Source organism: Takifugu flavidus, chromosome 3 (genome assembly GCF_003711565.1).
Source record: "Takifugu flavidus isolate HTHZ2018 chromosome 3, ASM371156v2, whole genome shotgun sequence".
In the NCBI taxonomy this organism is placed as follows: Eukaryota; Metazoa; Chordata; class Actinopteri; order Tetraodontiformes; family Tetraodontidae; genus Takifugu; species Takifugu flavidus.
Genome location: NC_079522.1, coordinates 7184107 through 7199383, shown reverse-complemented (window position 1 = coordinate 7199383; position 15277 = coordinate 7184107). Strand labels below are relative to the sequence as shown.

At 44.3% G+C, this 15277-nt stretch overlaps 1 protein-coding gene and 1 non-coding gene across 12 annotated transcripts in view; both read left to right on the top strand.

Moving 5' to 3' along the window:
* The window catches only part of dysf (dysferlin, limb girdle muscular dystrophy 2B (autosomal recessive)), a 38934-nt gene that overhangs the window by 16377 nt on the left and 7280 nt on the right, over positions 1 to 15277 (top strand). For 4 of the 11 annotated variants that reach the window (XM_057027043.1, XM_057027040.1, XM_057027039.1 and 1 more), the window contains 17 exons: positions 991 to 1172; positions 1253 to 1393; positions 1476 to 1505; positions 1587 to 1622; positions 1839 to 1880; positions 2243 to 2344; positions 2445 to 2606; positions 4170 to 4341; positions 4424 to 4497; positions 5739 to 5798; positions 9586 to 9597; positions 10592 to 10690; positions 12761 to 12889; positions 13098 to 13253; positions 13451 to 13542; positions 14372 to 14542; positions 14667 to 14809. In XM_057027043.1, coding sequence (XP_056883023.1) covers positions 991 to 1172; positions 1253 to 1393; positions 1476 to 1505; positions 1587 to 1622; positions 1839 to 1880; positions 2243 to 2344; positions 2445 to 2606; positions 4170 to 4341; positions 4424 to 4497; positions 5739 to 5798; positions 9586 to 9597; positions 10592 to 10690; positions 12761 to 12889; positions 13098 to 13253; positions 13451 to 13542; positions 14372 to 14542; positions 14667 to 14809 — 1803 coding nt within the window. The remainder of the gene's footprint in view (positions 1 to 990; positions 1173 to 1252; positions 1394 to 1475; positions 1506 to 1586; positions 1623 to 1838; positions 1881 to 2242; positions 2345 to 2444; positions 2607 to 4169; positions 4342 to 4423; positions 4498 to 5738; positions 5799 to 9585; positions 9598 to 10591; positions 10691 to 12760; positions 12890 to 13097; positions 13254 to 13450; positions 13543 to 14371; positions 14543 to 14666; positions 14810 to 15277) is intronic. The other 7 variants (XM_057027050.1, XM_057027041.1, XM_057027046.1 and 4 more) reach the window with 3 other exon arrangements.
* trnar-ucu (transfer RNA arginine (anticodon UCU)) lies at positions 11335 to 11423 on the top strand. The gene is given in 2 exon segments: positions 11335 to 11371; positions 11388 to 11423. It is a non-coding gene; the product is annotated as a tRNA-Arg (tRNA).

Sequence of the window (15277 nt, the reverse complement as noted above, 5' to 3'; positions counted from 1 at the left end):
GGGAAAATGCAACTTTGCTTCTGTTTACTCAAATACTAACGGCTCCATAGAGACTCTTTGCTCGACCTGAAATAATAAACGAGCTCTGTGCGTTTGTGTGTGTGTGTGTGTGTGTGTGTGTGTGTGTGTGTGTGTTACTGTATTTATGTGTTTTTAATGCATTTGTTCTTCCCCAGATGTCTGTCAAGCTCAGCATCCCTGAGCGGTTGATGTCACTGTTTGGAATACTGATATATAGCACACACACACACACACACACACACACACACACACACACACACACACACACACACACACACACACACACACACACACCACACTTATAACAGACACCATGAAATGAGACAATAATCTGTATCATTTTAACCTGTGTTAGTATGATGCTAGAGCACAATCATGGACATCTCTCTGCACTAATACAATCTTTACACGCATGTTAATTAAATCCGCATTACAGATTATGATTATTAAAATCTCTCAGGGGTATTCCGTAACAGTAGAGGTTAGGCAGGTTTAAGTAAGGTAAGAGTAAATGAGGTTGAAAAGTTTAGATGTGTACTCTGAACTCATGTGCTGCTGGCATTCTCTTCCACAAACAACAAAAAAAATCTCTGCTTCATGTTCACACTGTAAGAATTTTGCAATTATGATGTCAGGATAAGACACAGAGAGCACAAAACGACAGTGTTTGGATGCTCCCAGGCAGACATTACACACTGCTTTGTGTTGCCAGTGTTGTTGGCGTCTCTGATTCCAGTCTGCAGCGCTCGCTCCACGCTGTGTTGGCTAACGATGGCGCTTTCACAGTCAGTTTTACTCTGTAAACACTCCAAAATTCACAGCAGTGACGACAAACTGGAGCCAATTAGTAAAGCGGCATCTGCTGTAAAAGGGCTGCTGTTGTTGGACCAGACAGACGTGCATCCACAAATATAATGTTTGAAGACCGTGTTGTTCCTGAGGTTGACAGAGGACGCCGTCTCTCTCCAGACCCCTACGCCATTGTCTCGTTCCTCCACCAGTCTCAGAAAACCGTGACTGTACGTAACACCCTCAATCCCACCTGGGACCAGACGCTCATCTTCTACGAGGTGGAGATTTTCGGCGACCCAGAGGTCACGGCGGCCACGCCGCCCAACGTCGTGGTGGAGCTCTACGATGCGGACACATACGTGAGCGTCTGTCCCTGAGCTTCTGTGACATTAAGAAAAATGCCGTTTAAAATCCTTGGCCATGCATTCTCAATCTCCAGGGTGCCGATGAGTTCATGGGCCGCTGCGTGTGCCAGCCCTCCCTCACTGCCTCCCCATGCCTGGCCTGGTTCCCCATTCGCCAAGGAGACAGGAACGCCGGCGAGCTGCTGGCCGCTTTCCAGCTCATATGCAGAGAAAAGGTTGAAAAAAAGGGAATAGTTTGTTACCTAATGTTTTTTGAATATTTAATCTCATAAATGACATAACTTCTTCTTCCTGTAGCCTGCAGTTCATCATATTCCTGGACTAGAGGTTGGTTTTTCCTTTTCCTTCTTCTCTAAGTATAATTTATTACTCTTAGCATCTTCTTATCAGATCCTGTCACACCCACAGGGGGATGTCGTGACCTCCATGAGTGTTCTGGATGAGGTAATACAAATTGAAAATCATGTTTATTTGTGAAATAGGCACAATAATCATCGATTTTTTTTTTATGGATCAATGAAAGAAGTAGTTGTGGTAGCAAACACGTTTCTATCACTTATTCTGAAAAACTTCTTCCAGTGTTTCTTCTTCTTTTAATTACATTTCTGCTCTTTCGGGCTCGTTGATCTTCATCTCCCTCTCTGTCCTTCGCTTCCTTAGTTGATGTTCCCAGGATTCCTCTTTGAAAGTCTGCAGGAATGGGTACAAACACAACGGGAGACATTTGAACACACCATCCTGTCTCGCGTCTGCATGATCTTTATTATTTATTCATTTTGGAGCTCAGAATAAGCTAAATAGCATGTTAATGGGAAACATACCAGTAAGAGTAGAGCAAATAAGTCTTCTGAGTGTTGTCTTCAGCTGCTTCTGGGGAAAAAAATCTGCACCTATCTTAATCTAAATGTTTCACCCAATTGTCTTCAACACTACAAAACTCATCTAACACGCTAACATGATTGACCAGTCATTGAAAACAAGAATGCAACAGCATGGCTCATCCTTACGTCTGTGCCTCCTGATGGTGACCTGTCACTGACCCTCAACTGTCCTACTGTTGGCAGCCGGATGAGTCCGACCTTCCCCACCCACCTCCTCAGAGAGAGCCCAATGTCTTTGTAATTCCTCAGGGAATCAAACCTGTTCTGCAAAGAACTGCCATTGAGGTACCACAATATGTGTCGTATTAAATCCTTTTCAAGGAATTCAAAGATAATGTGATGGTTGAGACTGAAGCAGTGACGGATCTCTGCTCCGCCCTTTCAGATACTAGCGTGGGGCGTTCGTAATCTCAAAAGCTTCCAGTTGGCCAGCGTCAACTCCCCCAGCCTGCAGGTGGAGTGCGGAGGGACGGTGGTCCAGAGCTGCGTCATCCGCAGCGTCAAGAAGAAGCCCAACTTTGACGAGAATAAGCTCATCCTTGATGTGGTGAGAACACAGAGACGCACATGCTCACATTATGTAGATGTAATCAGCACAGAGGCTCGCTGCTTTCATGGCTAATGAGGCCCTTGCTGTGATGTGGCTTTGGCCAGTAATTTATCTTCATCAGTGACGCCACAATAGTGTACTCCAGTCCTCTGCGTTCTGTTAGCCATAAAGCAGGAATTTTGTCCACAGATGCTACTTTGTAAATCAGGTTTCTGCAGTTAAAAATAGGCCACAAGCCCAAAATTACTAACACTGGTAGAGTCAGAAATCCTGCTTTTATCCTAAATTTCACTTTAGAATTCAACAGAAACAGCAAAAAAATCTTAATTGGACTCGCTGTGTTGGTAAATCATTAATTAATTCACTATTTGCACACGTTATTCAAGTGTACCACTTAAATGTTGATTCTACTCAACATAATGTCAAGTGAGATTGGTCTCTTGTAGTTATCTGTTCTTCTAATATGAATCTGCTTTCTGTAACGGTTCATTTTGGGGCCTATCATTCTGCCTAAGGGCTTTCTTTATGAACTCCAAAGCTTAAATGTGGAAATATTGCTCTCATTTTTCCAAATGGTGACTCCAGAGAGCTTAACGTTAACAATATTAAGGTCTTAAGTTGATCATTTCACAGTTTTATTGTGACAGCTTTAAGTGGATTATGGAAATATTCACATATTTTCCCTTTAAATACAGGTCCGCGCATTGGCACCAGTGGTTTAACGTTGAGATTAAGGTCCTATTTTGACCACTGCATGAGCGTGACAACCTCAACTGGACGGTGGAAATATGCACTTAATTTTCCCTCAGATTAATTCAAACTCTGAACTCAGTCCAGGCTTTTAATGTTAACAATATTAAGGTCTGAAATTGACTGCGTAAGTGTTTTTGTGTGGCACAAGGGCATAAGAAAATGTCATGTGCATAGTTTCCTTAAACTCAACTCTTCAAGAGTCTAACCACTTAATGTCGGTTCGCTCTCTTTAATGTGCAAGTTCAAGATCATCAGTCCCACTCAAACCTTTTCTAAATGCCAGACAGGTCAACCAGATCATTTTGTCTGGATAAATGAGGCTATAATTACAGGGAAGCCCTGTCACGGCTATACATTTTCTTGGATTTATGAAAACGGGGTGGTGCAAAGTCAGGTAATAAAACTTGGGAAATAAAAATATTCTGAAAATTACAGACATTAACTACAAAACTAATAATTAGAATCACAGTGTGTTTGTGCCTGTCATATCAGTATAAATCAATATCTCAGTATCATCTATTTTGAAGAAAAGGCTAGTATTAGCATGTTAACCAGCGGGCTGATGAGTTAATACACCAACATACCATCTAGCTGTTTACTTTAGTTGCTGCCAGTCTTCCTTGTTTTTGTCTGTCCCACTGTGAAGTTCCCAAACTTGAGAACAATGCCACTTCCTATTTCCTGACTCCGCAATGGCCGCTGTGCCAAAAAATACCTGTTTACTCCGAGATTAAAGAAAAACAACAGTAATTATAACCAATCAGCATTCAGGCGGCCGATCACAAGAAGCCCCTCTTATCTCCGCAGAGGCTTCCCCGGGAGGACCTTTACATGCCGCCCATTGTCATCAAAGTCATCGACAACCGTCAGTTTGGGAGGAAGCCCGTGGTTGGTCAGTGCACGGTCCAGTCCCTGGAGGAATATCACTGCATCCCTGACGAGGAACAGGCAGTCGAGGACGAGGGACATGAATGGAAACGTACGTGTGGTGAGAACACAAGCTGGCCCAGTAAAATAACCGAATTAGGAATGAAGTGTGTTTCCCTGCTGTGTGTGTGCAGGTGAGATGCCCCACTCGGCCTGCGGTGACGTTTTTATTGACATTGATGACGAGCAGCCCCTCATGCCCGACCAGGTAGAACCACCTGCAGACATCCACAGAGGTTTCAACACACAGAACCAATCTTTATGTCTTCGGGAAGACTCATGACAAAATATACAGTATAATATAAATAGTGGTGTACTTATTGAAGAAAGCCAGCTGAAACATGTTATCAACTATGGAAAATTTGATTGGAGATTGTCAGAAATTGAGTGAATTGTTAGCGCTGAGTGGGGTTTTCTGTTTTCTTCTGATATTTGTTGTGGCCCGTAGTGATTTAAGCATACGTCTGCCATTTTAGAGAAATCTGTCGACCATGGAAAATCTTGGAAAATGTTCTGTAGGCATGTTGAAAGTGTTCTGGGTTTGATGTTAATGGGCTACAACATGGAAAACCACCGAATCCGCCCTTTATATTGAAGTTCAAAGAGCGCTCACCCACCGAGGAGTCCTCTTTTTTTCATTCCTGTCAACCTCGTCTCCGAGGATACAATGAATCAAGGCTTCTGTTCTGGGGTCTTTCTCTGTTTTCTATACTTCTCATCACTTTTTCCTCTCCATTCACTTTCTTTTCACCTCCTTTTGGCTGTCATCATCCTCGTCTTTTTCCCTTCTCCCGATCGTCTCCTTTTTATCTCCAATCCCTTCAACCCTTTTCTCATATTCTGATCTCCATTTTATGGCTCTACATTCAATTCTCCTGTAATGTCATTTGCTTCTATTCATTTTCTCTCCCTTTTCTCCTACTGTTTCAGTACCATCTCTTTTATTTTTTGACACATGCCCTCTTAAACACATAATTCATATTCGACATACTCTCATTCTGTGGTTTGAAACCTTTAATTCATTTTCCTATTTCTTTTCTTCACAGACACCTGATGTGTTCATGTTAAAATTTCCTCCTTGTTTCCTGTAAATTGTTCATTCCTGTTTCATTCCTTTAACATTACACGTCCATTTAGGCTTGTTCTGTACACTGATATCAGAAGTCGGAATGATGTTGACAGCTGAGTGCGAGTCCAGTACAACTGGAGGACCACATGCTCAACAATGATCATGATGAAAACTTGCATATATGAACACCGTCTTTCTAATGTTTGTCCGCTTGACATCCAAAAGCTGGCGCCAGAGAGAGGAAAGGTTTCAGTTGGGCCCAGTTATCCTAGTTTATTTGGATGTTAGCTCATGTAAAAGACTTGGCATCTTATCTAATCACATGTGTTTGTTGCTAACAGGTGTGTGTTGTGTTGTCTCTGCGTGCATGTTTCCTGCAGCTTGCAGACGGGGCCAGCTCAGTTATCATTAACCTCTCCACCTCTAGTTCCAGCCTCCATGTAGGTAACATCATCATCATTTAACTCATCCACTTGCAGTTAAACCCGTTAATGTTAAACATCCTTTCTGTGATTCCCTTTCACTTCCTGTCCTCTCTGTCTCAACTTCCCTCTGCATCCACGTTCCTCTAAACCCATTCAAACATGCTAACATTGATGTATTTTGTAAGTGTTCACACTGGCAACACTGGCTCTCTATAGGTCAGAAGGTCCAAATATCACCGCCCTTGCAGAGCTGCAGACTTGTGAGCTTCTTGTTGACATTTCTTCATTTTGGTTCAGAATCTTTGTAGAATAATCCACAGTACATTGTGCATATTTGACACAAAGAACTTAAAATGGCATGAAGTACAAAGCGCTACCAAGGATGTTTGAGAGACAGGTGTGAGACAGTGTTATGGTCACTATTGCAGTTTTTAGGGTTTAATTCAGAAATACTGCCTTATTTTTATCTGCACCACCTTAATAAGTTGAGCTTTCGACTCATCCTCTGATATAAAAGTAACAGTAAGTGAAATTTAAGTTCCACATGCAGAATTCCTTCTGTAAAATCAGAGAGTCTTCAATTAAATGACTGAGATCTAATATTTAAGCATTCACACACATTGACTACCCCATGTTCACTGGAAGCCCCATGATGGTTTATTTACAAGACTATAGCAAAGATCTAATCTCAGAGAGAATTCCCTGCATTTATGAAGCCTGTTTAGGTCCAGCAGGAGATGTAGTTTTCATCTAGATGGGGGGATTAAATGTTGAATTGTAGAAAAGCAGAGTTATTCAGAGAGGTCTGCACACTAAGTCACATGTTTACCAAAGATATGTGAGCCTAGATTTGAAAAGGAGACATTGCTCTTCATTATTGGTTTTACAAAATTGTTATTTACCTAAGCCAGGTCAACCTAAAGGCCTTACTCACTCAATACACACTTCCAATAGGACTCTCTTTTCTACACTCAACAGTAATTGTGGGTGATTTCTTTCTCTCTAAACAAAGATATTTGTTTTTATTAGGGATCAGATATTGAAACAAGTCAAATTAAAGGCTCAGCTTTCCGCCTGGCAGGGGCCAAAGTCAACAGAGCTTCTATAGAATCTCTACGCCACAAACGTCTGTAGGCAGACTGCTACTAAAGGGAGGGACAGAGAAATGAGAGAGGAGAGAAACTGACTTTAAAAGAAACAGAGGGAAGGAAAGGAGGCAAAAAAGAGGGACTTCTAATATCTCATGGCACCAGAAGAGGAAAACTCCCTCTCTCGTGTGCTGCAAAGCATCTTAATGTCTCCAGAAATCAGGTCGCAGGCATATGATGGTGATTAGCAGATAGCCGCAGCAGTGTGTGTCTTTAGACTCCGACTGCTAGCATAAACACAATAGCGAGAAGAGGAGAGGCTTTTCTGAAATCCTCCAAAAGTGAGGCGAAGTGATGTGCTGGTCACCTCCAGCACCTGAAGGCTGAATAGATTTGCTGCCTGGCCAAAAGTGACTGCACAATCCTGGGTGTGTTGCTGCACCAGTCAGCCTCGCAGGCTGGTTTAACAGTTCTGTCTGTACTCGTTTTCACTTTTTAATCTGCCACAAAATGAAAATTCAAAGCTCGAGAATATGAGCAAAAGAAAGCAAATCCAGACAGAATGTCCTGCCAAATGCACGAAGACCACGTTGCCGTGAGCGTGAGGCCGACGCGGTAGCTCCCGTTTTTATCAGGCTCTCCTGGAAGTGGGGATTCCATGATTCAGCGTTGGCCATCGCTGCTCACTTCGTCTTTAGGTTCTTCCAGAAAAAACTCCTGGTGTGCATCATTCCCACCACATCAGAAGACATTTCGGGCAAATTAACCGAGACTGCACAATAGTGACCGGGAAAGCTTTCTGAAAAGAGATGCGGAGTGAAGCGCCACTGTGCAGCATGCAGCCAGAGATGCGGATTTAGACGACAAATGCTGCCCATTTTAACTTGGGTTCGGAGGCTTTTCCTTCTACCAGGATCCTGGGAATGCTAAATGAATCTCAGCATTTTAGCCTCCATTAAAGAGCCTTCAGGGTGTTTAGTAGTTGTGAATCATGACAGGGCAAATGCCCTAAACTCTCTCCGACTTTCCCATATTAATTTTTTGTTCCTGGTGCTGACATTACCTGGGATCAGCTTGAGTCTTGCAAAAAAACAAAACAAAAAAAAAGTTAAAGGTCATTATTCCTCATTTCCAACAGCATGAATACATATTTTGTCACATCTTGTGTGTTATTGTTACCATGACAGCCGTTTTCTCCCAAACCGCAGGGTTTCCATCGACCTACACAAGTTTTGTTTGAGCTCGAGCCTACCCAAACTTTAACAGTAGTCTCATGATAAATCAATTACTAATTGAAGTTGTAGCATTCTGGTTCCAGTACTTTTTTTAAGTCTGTCTGCGGGTGACACTGAAAAGAAAGGTACAAAGTAGTTTATAAGATAGTTTGTATTTCAGAGTTTCAGACTAATTTGCAAACATGCCTTGTTCACTTGCTTTCTTGCTGGTCCTGCTAACACTGCTCTGAGAGGGATCCCCTCCAAATAAGCCTTTATGAAGCAGCTCAAAGTTCTTATGTAAATCCAGACGCTGTGCTCTCAGTTCTTGGCACTGCCAGTCCCTTTTGGTTAGCCTGGCTGCTCCTCCAGGGCGTAATGATAGGCTGCAGACCGCAGCGACACCCTGAAAGACCACTGCATGTGTGCGTTTGTGTGTGTTCGATGTCTCGGGCACGCGCAAAATGCCCACTGCAGTCTGGAATTCTCCACTGACAGCCTTAATCCGTCTGAACCCAAAGTCGGGACTGCGCACACCTGGACACACACTGGAAGAGGCTCGCCGTTCCCGGCGCCCCACTCCTCAGTGCTGGACTCACGGCACCGCGCATGCATGTGTGTGTCATGTTCTACTTAAACCCCACGTGCTGACCTTTTCCATGCCAAGCTGCCACTTTGGAAGGATGAGGAATTCCATAGTTTTCCACTCTCGGTTCGGCGGGAAGCGGGAGAAAGGGGATTCCACCGAGAGCCGGTGCCATAAGAGCACTTTTGTTCTACATTTATGTATATGCTGCCACTAAAACACACACAAAGGAAAATGTGGTGAATGCGTCACAAACGTGTGTGTTCACTTAGAGTGTTCCTCAGTGGGTTGAAGGTTGCAGGGTGGGGACAGGTCTGTGTGTGTGTGTGTGTGTGTGTGTGTGCGTGTGTGTGTGTGAAGGGGAAAGCTGGTAGATCTTTGCTTGGTGTGTCCCGTTGGTATTCCCCATCTTTGTAGTCGATGTTTCCTCAAGATCAGACCTAATTAATTATCCATCACATGCACACACACACACACACACACACACACACACACACACACACACACACACACACACACACACACTTACAGAACTTCTGATTAGGCCAATTAATGTTGCCAATGTGAACAGACTTTACAATGAAATGAATGCTGTTTCCTGGGTTTCATTCGAAAATGATTTATACCCACCCCCTCAATGAGAAACCATCCATCAAATAGTCATCAGTGGACATTTGAAACACACCGTTTTTATCCACACACACAGCACAAAACACAAGAGCTGGCCTTAGGCTGACTCGCAGTTGTTGCAGGTATTGCCAGTAGTCATTTAGCAATAAAGTGTTGAATTATTTCTAATCTTTTTAATAGTCTATATTTCATTTTGGAATGAAACCTTTAGTGAGAATAAGTGCTGTGTGCATGTTAAATTTAATATGTGCTTGACCTCCTCTTGCTATTAATGCTGACGCAAGATGGTGCAGTGGGTAAGTTTGTGAACACGTCTCTCTCTAGTCGTACACACCGGTCAAACCGTGATCGGATGTGGTATCTCTTGTATTTGTAATGATTGGAAAGGTGCTGATGAAGGTGGGAATTTTCTTCCTCTCGATTCTCCATCATTTTGACATTGGTTGTTTTCATTTGGCGGTTGCTGAAACCTCTTTTTGCAAGGGAAACAATGGAGGCAGATGTCCTAGTCTTACATCAGAAAGGTGTGCTTGGAAGTGATGGCTGACATTGACTGATGTGTTTGCGGAGTGCTGCTAACCAGTGCGCACGTGATCTCTGTGCAGGGGTCATGTCCAAGACCTGCAGCTCTGTCTCATTCACATGAGAACAGAGTGCCCCTGTTGAAAAGAGAGAGGAACATAATAACAGTGCAACTTCGTTAAAAGTTGGCATCATTCCTATAATTCAGTCAAGACGTAAATGTCTTGATATTGTGTTTTAATGACGGATGGACGAAACCGTGGATAAAAAGGGATCACATCCACTTTGTGCCCGTTGCCGTTCTCATATTGCCCTTTTCCATTGCCTCAGAACGTCCATATACCATGACCTTAGTGCCACTAGAGGCAGCTTTTTACTTGTGTTGACGTGGGTTGGCTAATGCCATGTTGCCATGCAATCACTGGAAAAAGCATGAAAAGCAGGTCATTTCCCAGCCTGGTGGCGTGTTGCCATACAAAGGCTAGCTCTACTCATTACTGCCGTTTTCATACCGTTTCATAAAGGTTAAAGGTTAACACAGCAGCCAAGATCATTTGCAAAATCATACTTGCTAATGATGGTCGGGTGGCCACAGTGACCACAGAAATAGAGGGAACTTTGAGGTCATTTTCTATAAAATGGGAGTTCAATCCAGAGAAAAGGTTTCAGTGATTTGAATCATAAAGCATAAAGCACATTCAGAAGTGAATTATTTATAAGACTGTTTCCTAACCTCCCTGCTAACCCCTCCGACCTTGTGGCCAACAGGAGGAGGAGTTCATGGACTGGTGGAGTAAATTCTACGCATCAACCGGCGAGAAAAATAAATGCGGCACATATCTGGAGAGAGGCTATGACAGCCTGAAGGTAAGACCGTGCTGTTTATGTATCCATTTGGTCCATCGTAAATGACTTCAATGAACACACTGAGGACCTAAAGGGCATGAAGTCAATCACGAAACACTCCAGTCCTCCATCCCTCCCCACCTCCCCCTCTCTTCTCATGCCCTGTTCTCCATTGTCTGCCATTTTCCAACGACTCCAGTGAGTCATCTGTGTTGAATTTGCTTCTGCAACACCACAGTGGGACATATTTGGAGAAAAGGCCACTCTCCGATGTTGGCGGGCGCCACTCGAGGGATCACGTCAGCTACTATCAATATATGACTTTAGACTTGTTCTCTCCTTCTGCTGCGGTTCTCCCGACATCCCAGGAGCTTGTCCGCCATCGCCCACGCTCGGTTCAACCCTTATCCCCATTCTCTTGGCCCGACTGCGGACCTTTCCCTCCAGTGGGACTCAGAGAACACGTCAATCTTCTGCATCGTACCCAAACAAATGACTAATGATGTCTGAATTTGGCAATTTTCTTTACTTTTATTCTGGACCTATAACCTTTCCCTCGAACGCCATTTTGCATCACTGCAGCAGATTTAACTCTTTCCTCTTTACGTCGTCCCACTTTCTGAGAACTAAATGAACAAAATGCTGTTGGCCCGGCGTGTTTTTAAGGCTCTGTGGTATAATGGATAGTACATTGGACTTCTAGGAGGTGTTTGAAGATATTCAAAGGTTGTGGGTTCGACTCCCACCAGAGTCTACTTTTATGTCCTGATATTGCCAAATAACTACTTGTTTTATTATCACCTAACCCTCTGATCCTCATCGCTCCTGGATTTACTGTGGCAGCTCCATCTTCTCCCAGATTTCCCTTTCCTGCTTAAATGAGCAGCATTTCCCAAACCTTGCCTCCATTTTGCCTTCCTTCCACCCCCATGCTGATCCTTTAACCGTCATTGAGCGACTCCTGTCTGATCAGACATTCAAACCCCACTTTCACCCCAGGTAAATCCATCATTTGCGTCTTCGTTGCAACTGTGCCGTCTTCAAGGGCTCCTTTCTGTTTCCATCTCACACAGACGTTGCTGTTGCATCAGCAGTGCCGCACAGGGTTTAGCTATAAAACGAGCTTTATCCTCCTCCCCTGTCAACCTTTCCCTCATTTCTTTTGACCAAGGGTAGTATTGCTTTTGCCACAAAGATGCCGTTGTTCTCCTCCGTGTTTTGACTCGCTTCAACTTTTGTCCTCTCTTTTTAACCTCCCCTCCCTCCTCCATCCTTTCACATCCCCTCACGTTGCTCCCCTGGTGCCTGCTGTGCTTGTTTTTCATCATCCCAGTTTTCACACCTCCCAGCCTCCTTTGATTTTTCTTTTGTTTTCTGTTTCATGCAGCCGAACCATCATTCTGCTTAGATTAGAGTAAGATTCCCTTTTACATGTACTGTCAGAGCGTGCGGTGGAACACGTAGGAAACTTGTAGATCTGACGGGCGATCTTTGCATTTTCTGTCATCACCATATCAACCACAACCACTCATGCTGCGTCCAAGCGTTCTCTCCTCTCCCGTTTCCCTCGGTGCTGGGTTTGGTGCTCAAGTACTGAAATGAACCCCTGTTTCCAGACCTCAATTTCATTTACATCATCCCCCTTCGTCACTCTTACCCCAGACCCCATCCCTCCTTTTCCAAAATGTTCGCCTCTCCTCCACCCAAAATGTTGAACCTTGTTCTCTTCTTCATCTCCTGTCATTTTCTCTAGTGTGGGATTTTCATGTCCGACCTTCTCCTCTGGTGCTCATGAGCTTACTTTTAGCACCTTTACAGTTTTCCTTGCTAGTGCGGCCCTGAAATGAAACACTCTTTCCAAAGAGCTCTCTGGGAGTTCACCTTTTCAGCAAGTTGGTGCAGAACTGTTGTTATTTCAAGTTGGGAAAAGAGTGAGGGAACTTCTGACTGGTGTAAACAAACATCACTAAAGACCGGGCCTGATCTGAAATTCCACTAGGAAAACCACTGGAACTGATATTTAACTCTTTTGAGATAGTGTTTTTTCATGACATATGTAGAACTTCAGCACTGCTCTGTGTTCTTTCTCAGGTGTTCGATCAGGAGTTAGAGAAGATCGAAGGCTTTAAAGGGTTCTCGGATTTCTGTCAGACCTTCAAACTATACAGAGGAAAGACTCGCGATGAAGGAGAAGATCCGTCAGTGGTGGGAGAGTTCAAGGTAAAACTGTCCTTCCAGCTGTTCTGATATAAAAGGCGTCACACTGTTCCGAAACAGAGCTCAGTTAATCCTGCAGTACCTCCTCCTGACCACAGGATGGCAACTGTAATACACAAGTTTCAAGAAGTCTACATCATATCCTTTGTTAAAATGAAGAAATGATACACACCGCTGAGCCGATGACACCCCAAAACCTTCTCGTTAACAGGGAATGTTTAAGATCTACCCTCTGCCAGAGGACCCCTCCACCCCTGCTCCACCCAGACAGTTCAGAAAGCTTCCCCCCAACGGCTTAGAAGAGTGTTTGGTCCGAGTCTACGTCGTCCAGGCTCAAGGACTGCAGCCAAAAGACACAAATGGGAAGGTAGCATTTTTATTTTGTCGCCTTTTATGCTTTATGATTTTTTAAAAACCCATAATTAAGACTTGGCTGATAAGAATTCATATAAACTTTAATTGCTGTAGTAAAGTGAAAGACAATGGGTGCATGGTGATGGATATTATGTTAAGTTTTAGAGGGAGATGATTAAAAGTTATTGAAAACTTGGTCCTGTCTTCCAGTGTGACCCCTATGTGAAGATAACTTTAGGGAAAAAGACAGTGAATGACCATGAGAACTACATCCCCTGTACGCTGGACCCCGTCTTTGGCAAGTGCGTACTGATTTCTTTGACCACCTCACTTCATTCACAGCACCAGATCGAATACATCAGCCAGGATTCTGCCTGGATCATTTGCTGAGGATCCGCCACATTGGACACAAACGTCCATGGGGACGTGTCAACAAGGCTAACGTAGTAATTACTAATCAGATCACAACTAACACAACAGAGACGCATCACTGAAGAGGTGACATGTTGCTTTTCCCCTCAAATTCCCTGGTGAAAAAGGAGCGCTGGGTCCGCTCTGAGTGCTAGTTTGTGTGCTCTGGCGTTGGTTACATCTCCTAATGTGTGGAGGCAGTGTTCAAGTTCAACCAGGTGCTAAGCCGTCCTTTTTGTACCAGAGCCTCTCTAAACCCAGAATGTCCCAGAATGTCTGGGGCCCCAAGAAAAACCACCTGTTACCTCGGAGCCTTTTGGCATCTCACTCGTCTTAAGTTAACTGTGTGGCATAATTGTGGTTTTAAAAGTGAAAATGTAGCTGCAGAAAAGTCAAGGCTATTCTGATGCTCTTTAAACATGGGAAATGATGGGCGGACGTCCTCTTTCCAGCCCAAACACATGACTCAGGTCTGAGGCGGGGCAAACGTTTTCCATGATGACATCGGGTATTGTGGAGCTAAACGCATTGTTGATGACATGATGGGGTTCAGCAGGGGAGTGAATGAAGTGCTCGCTGATGACCCCGTGGTCCCTCCATCTTCTCCCTCTGGTTTGTTTTTCTTACACCAGTAGGGGTAGCTGCATTCCCAGCAAACAGAGCGTCATGGAAGCGCTCTCAGGGTGAACTCACACCTTTGTTGATCTGTTGCCATTGCAGGATGTTCGAGCTCACCTGCTCCCTCCCTCTGGAGAAGGATCTTCGGGTGATGGTTTACGACCACGACATGCTGACCAAAGACGAGAAGATCGGGGAGACTGTGATTGATTTGGAGAATCGCTTCCTGTCTAAATACGGAGCCCTGTGTGGCCTGCCCCAGTCCTACTGTGTGTGAGTTGAGACATGCGACATATTTAGGACCCTAATATTCCTTTGTACACCACATCCTGTCAAGATCTCCACCAGTCAAAACCAGTTTGTGCGCCTCACACCCATCATGTCTTTCGCCTGTTAGATCGGGTGTGAACCAGTGGCGGGACCAGCTGACACCCAGGCAGCTGCTGCACAGAGTGTGTGAGCGGAGAAACCTCCCCAAGCCCGTCTACCAGGAGGACGCCGTGCACTTCAGGGGGCTCCAGTACACGGCAGCTGACCTCGGTGAGTGACACATGCTCACAAATCCTGGCACGGATTTGGAACTTTAATAAACGCCTTGTTATTTTAGACTTGGTTGATTCATTACTCGGGTGTGTATTTGTCCTTGTATTTGCTACATATCAAGAACCAACACAGTAACAGGATATTTTTACAAAATGCAGCCATCTTGGCTGGTCCCCAAAACTTCAGAGGACTGTTCGCAGGTCAAAACATGGTTAATATTGGGTTCACGTTGGGGTTGGAGGATTAGTTGGATGATTAGGGTTATGGGATGGAGCTGGGTCGTGGATTACATCTGTGAAAGTCCCCACAAACATAGAAATATGTGGGAGTGGGTGTTCAGTGGCACTAACGGGGCCTTAATTCAAATGTTCCAGCCTTTCACTCTTTTTGACTCTGCTCATCCCACACACACACACACACCACACACACACACACACACACCACACACACCACACACACACACAC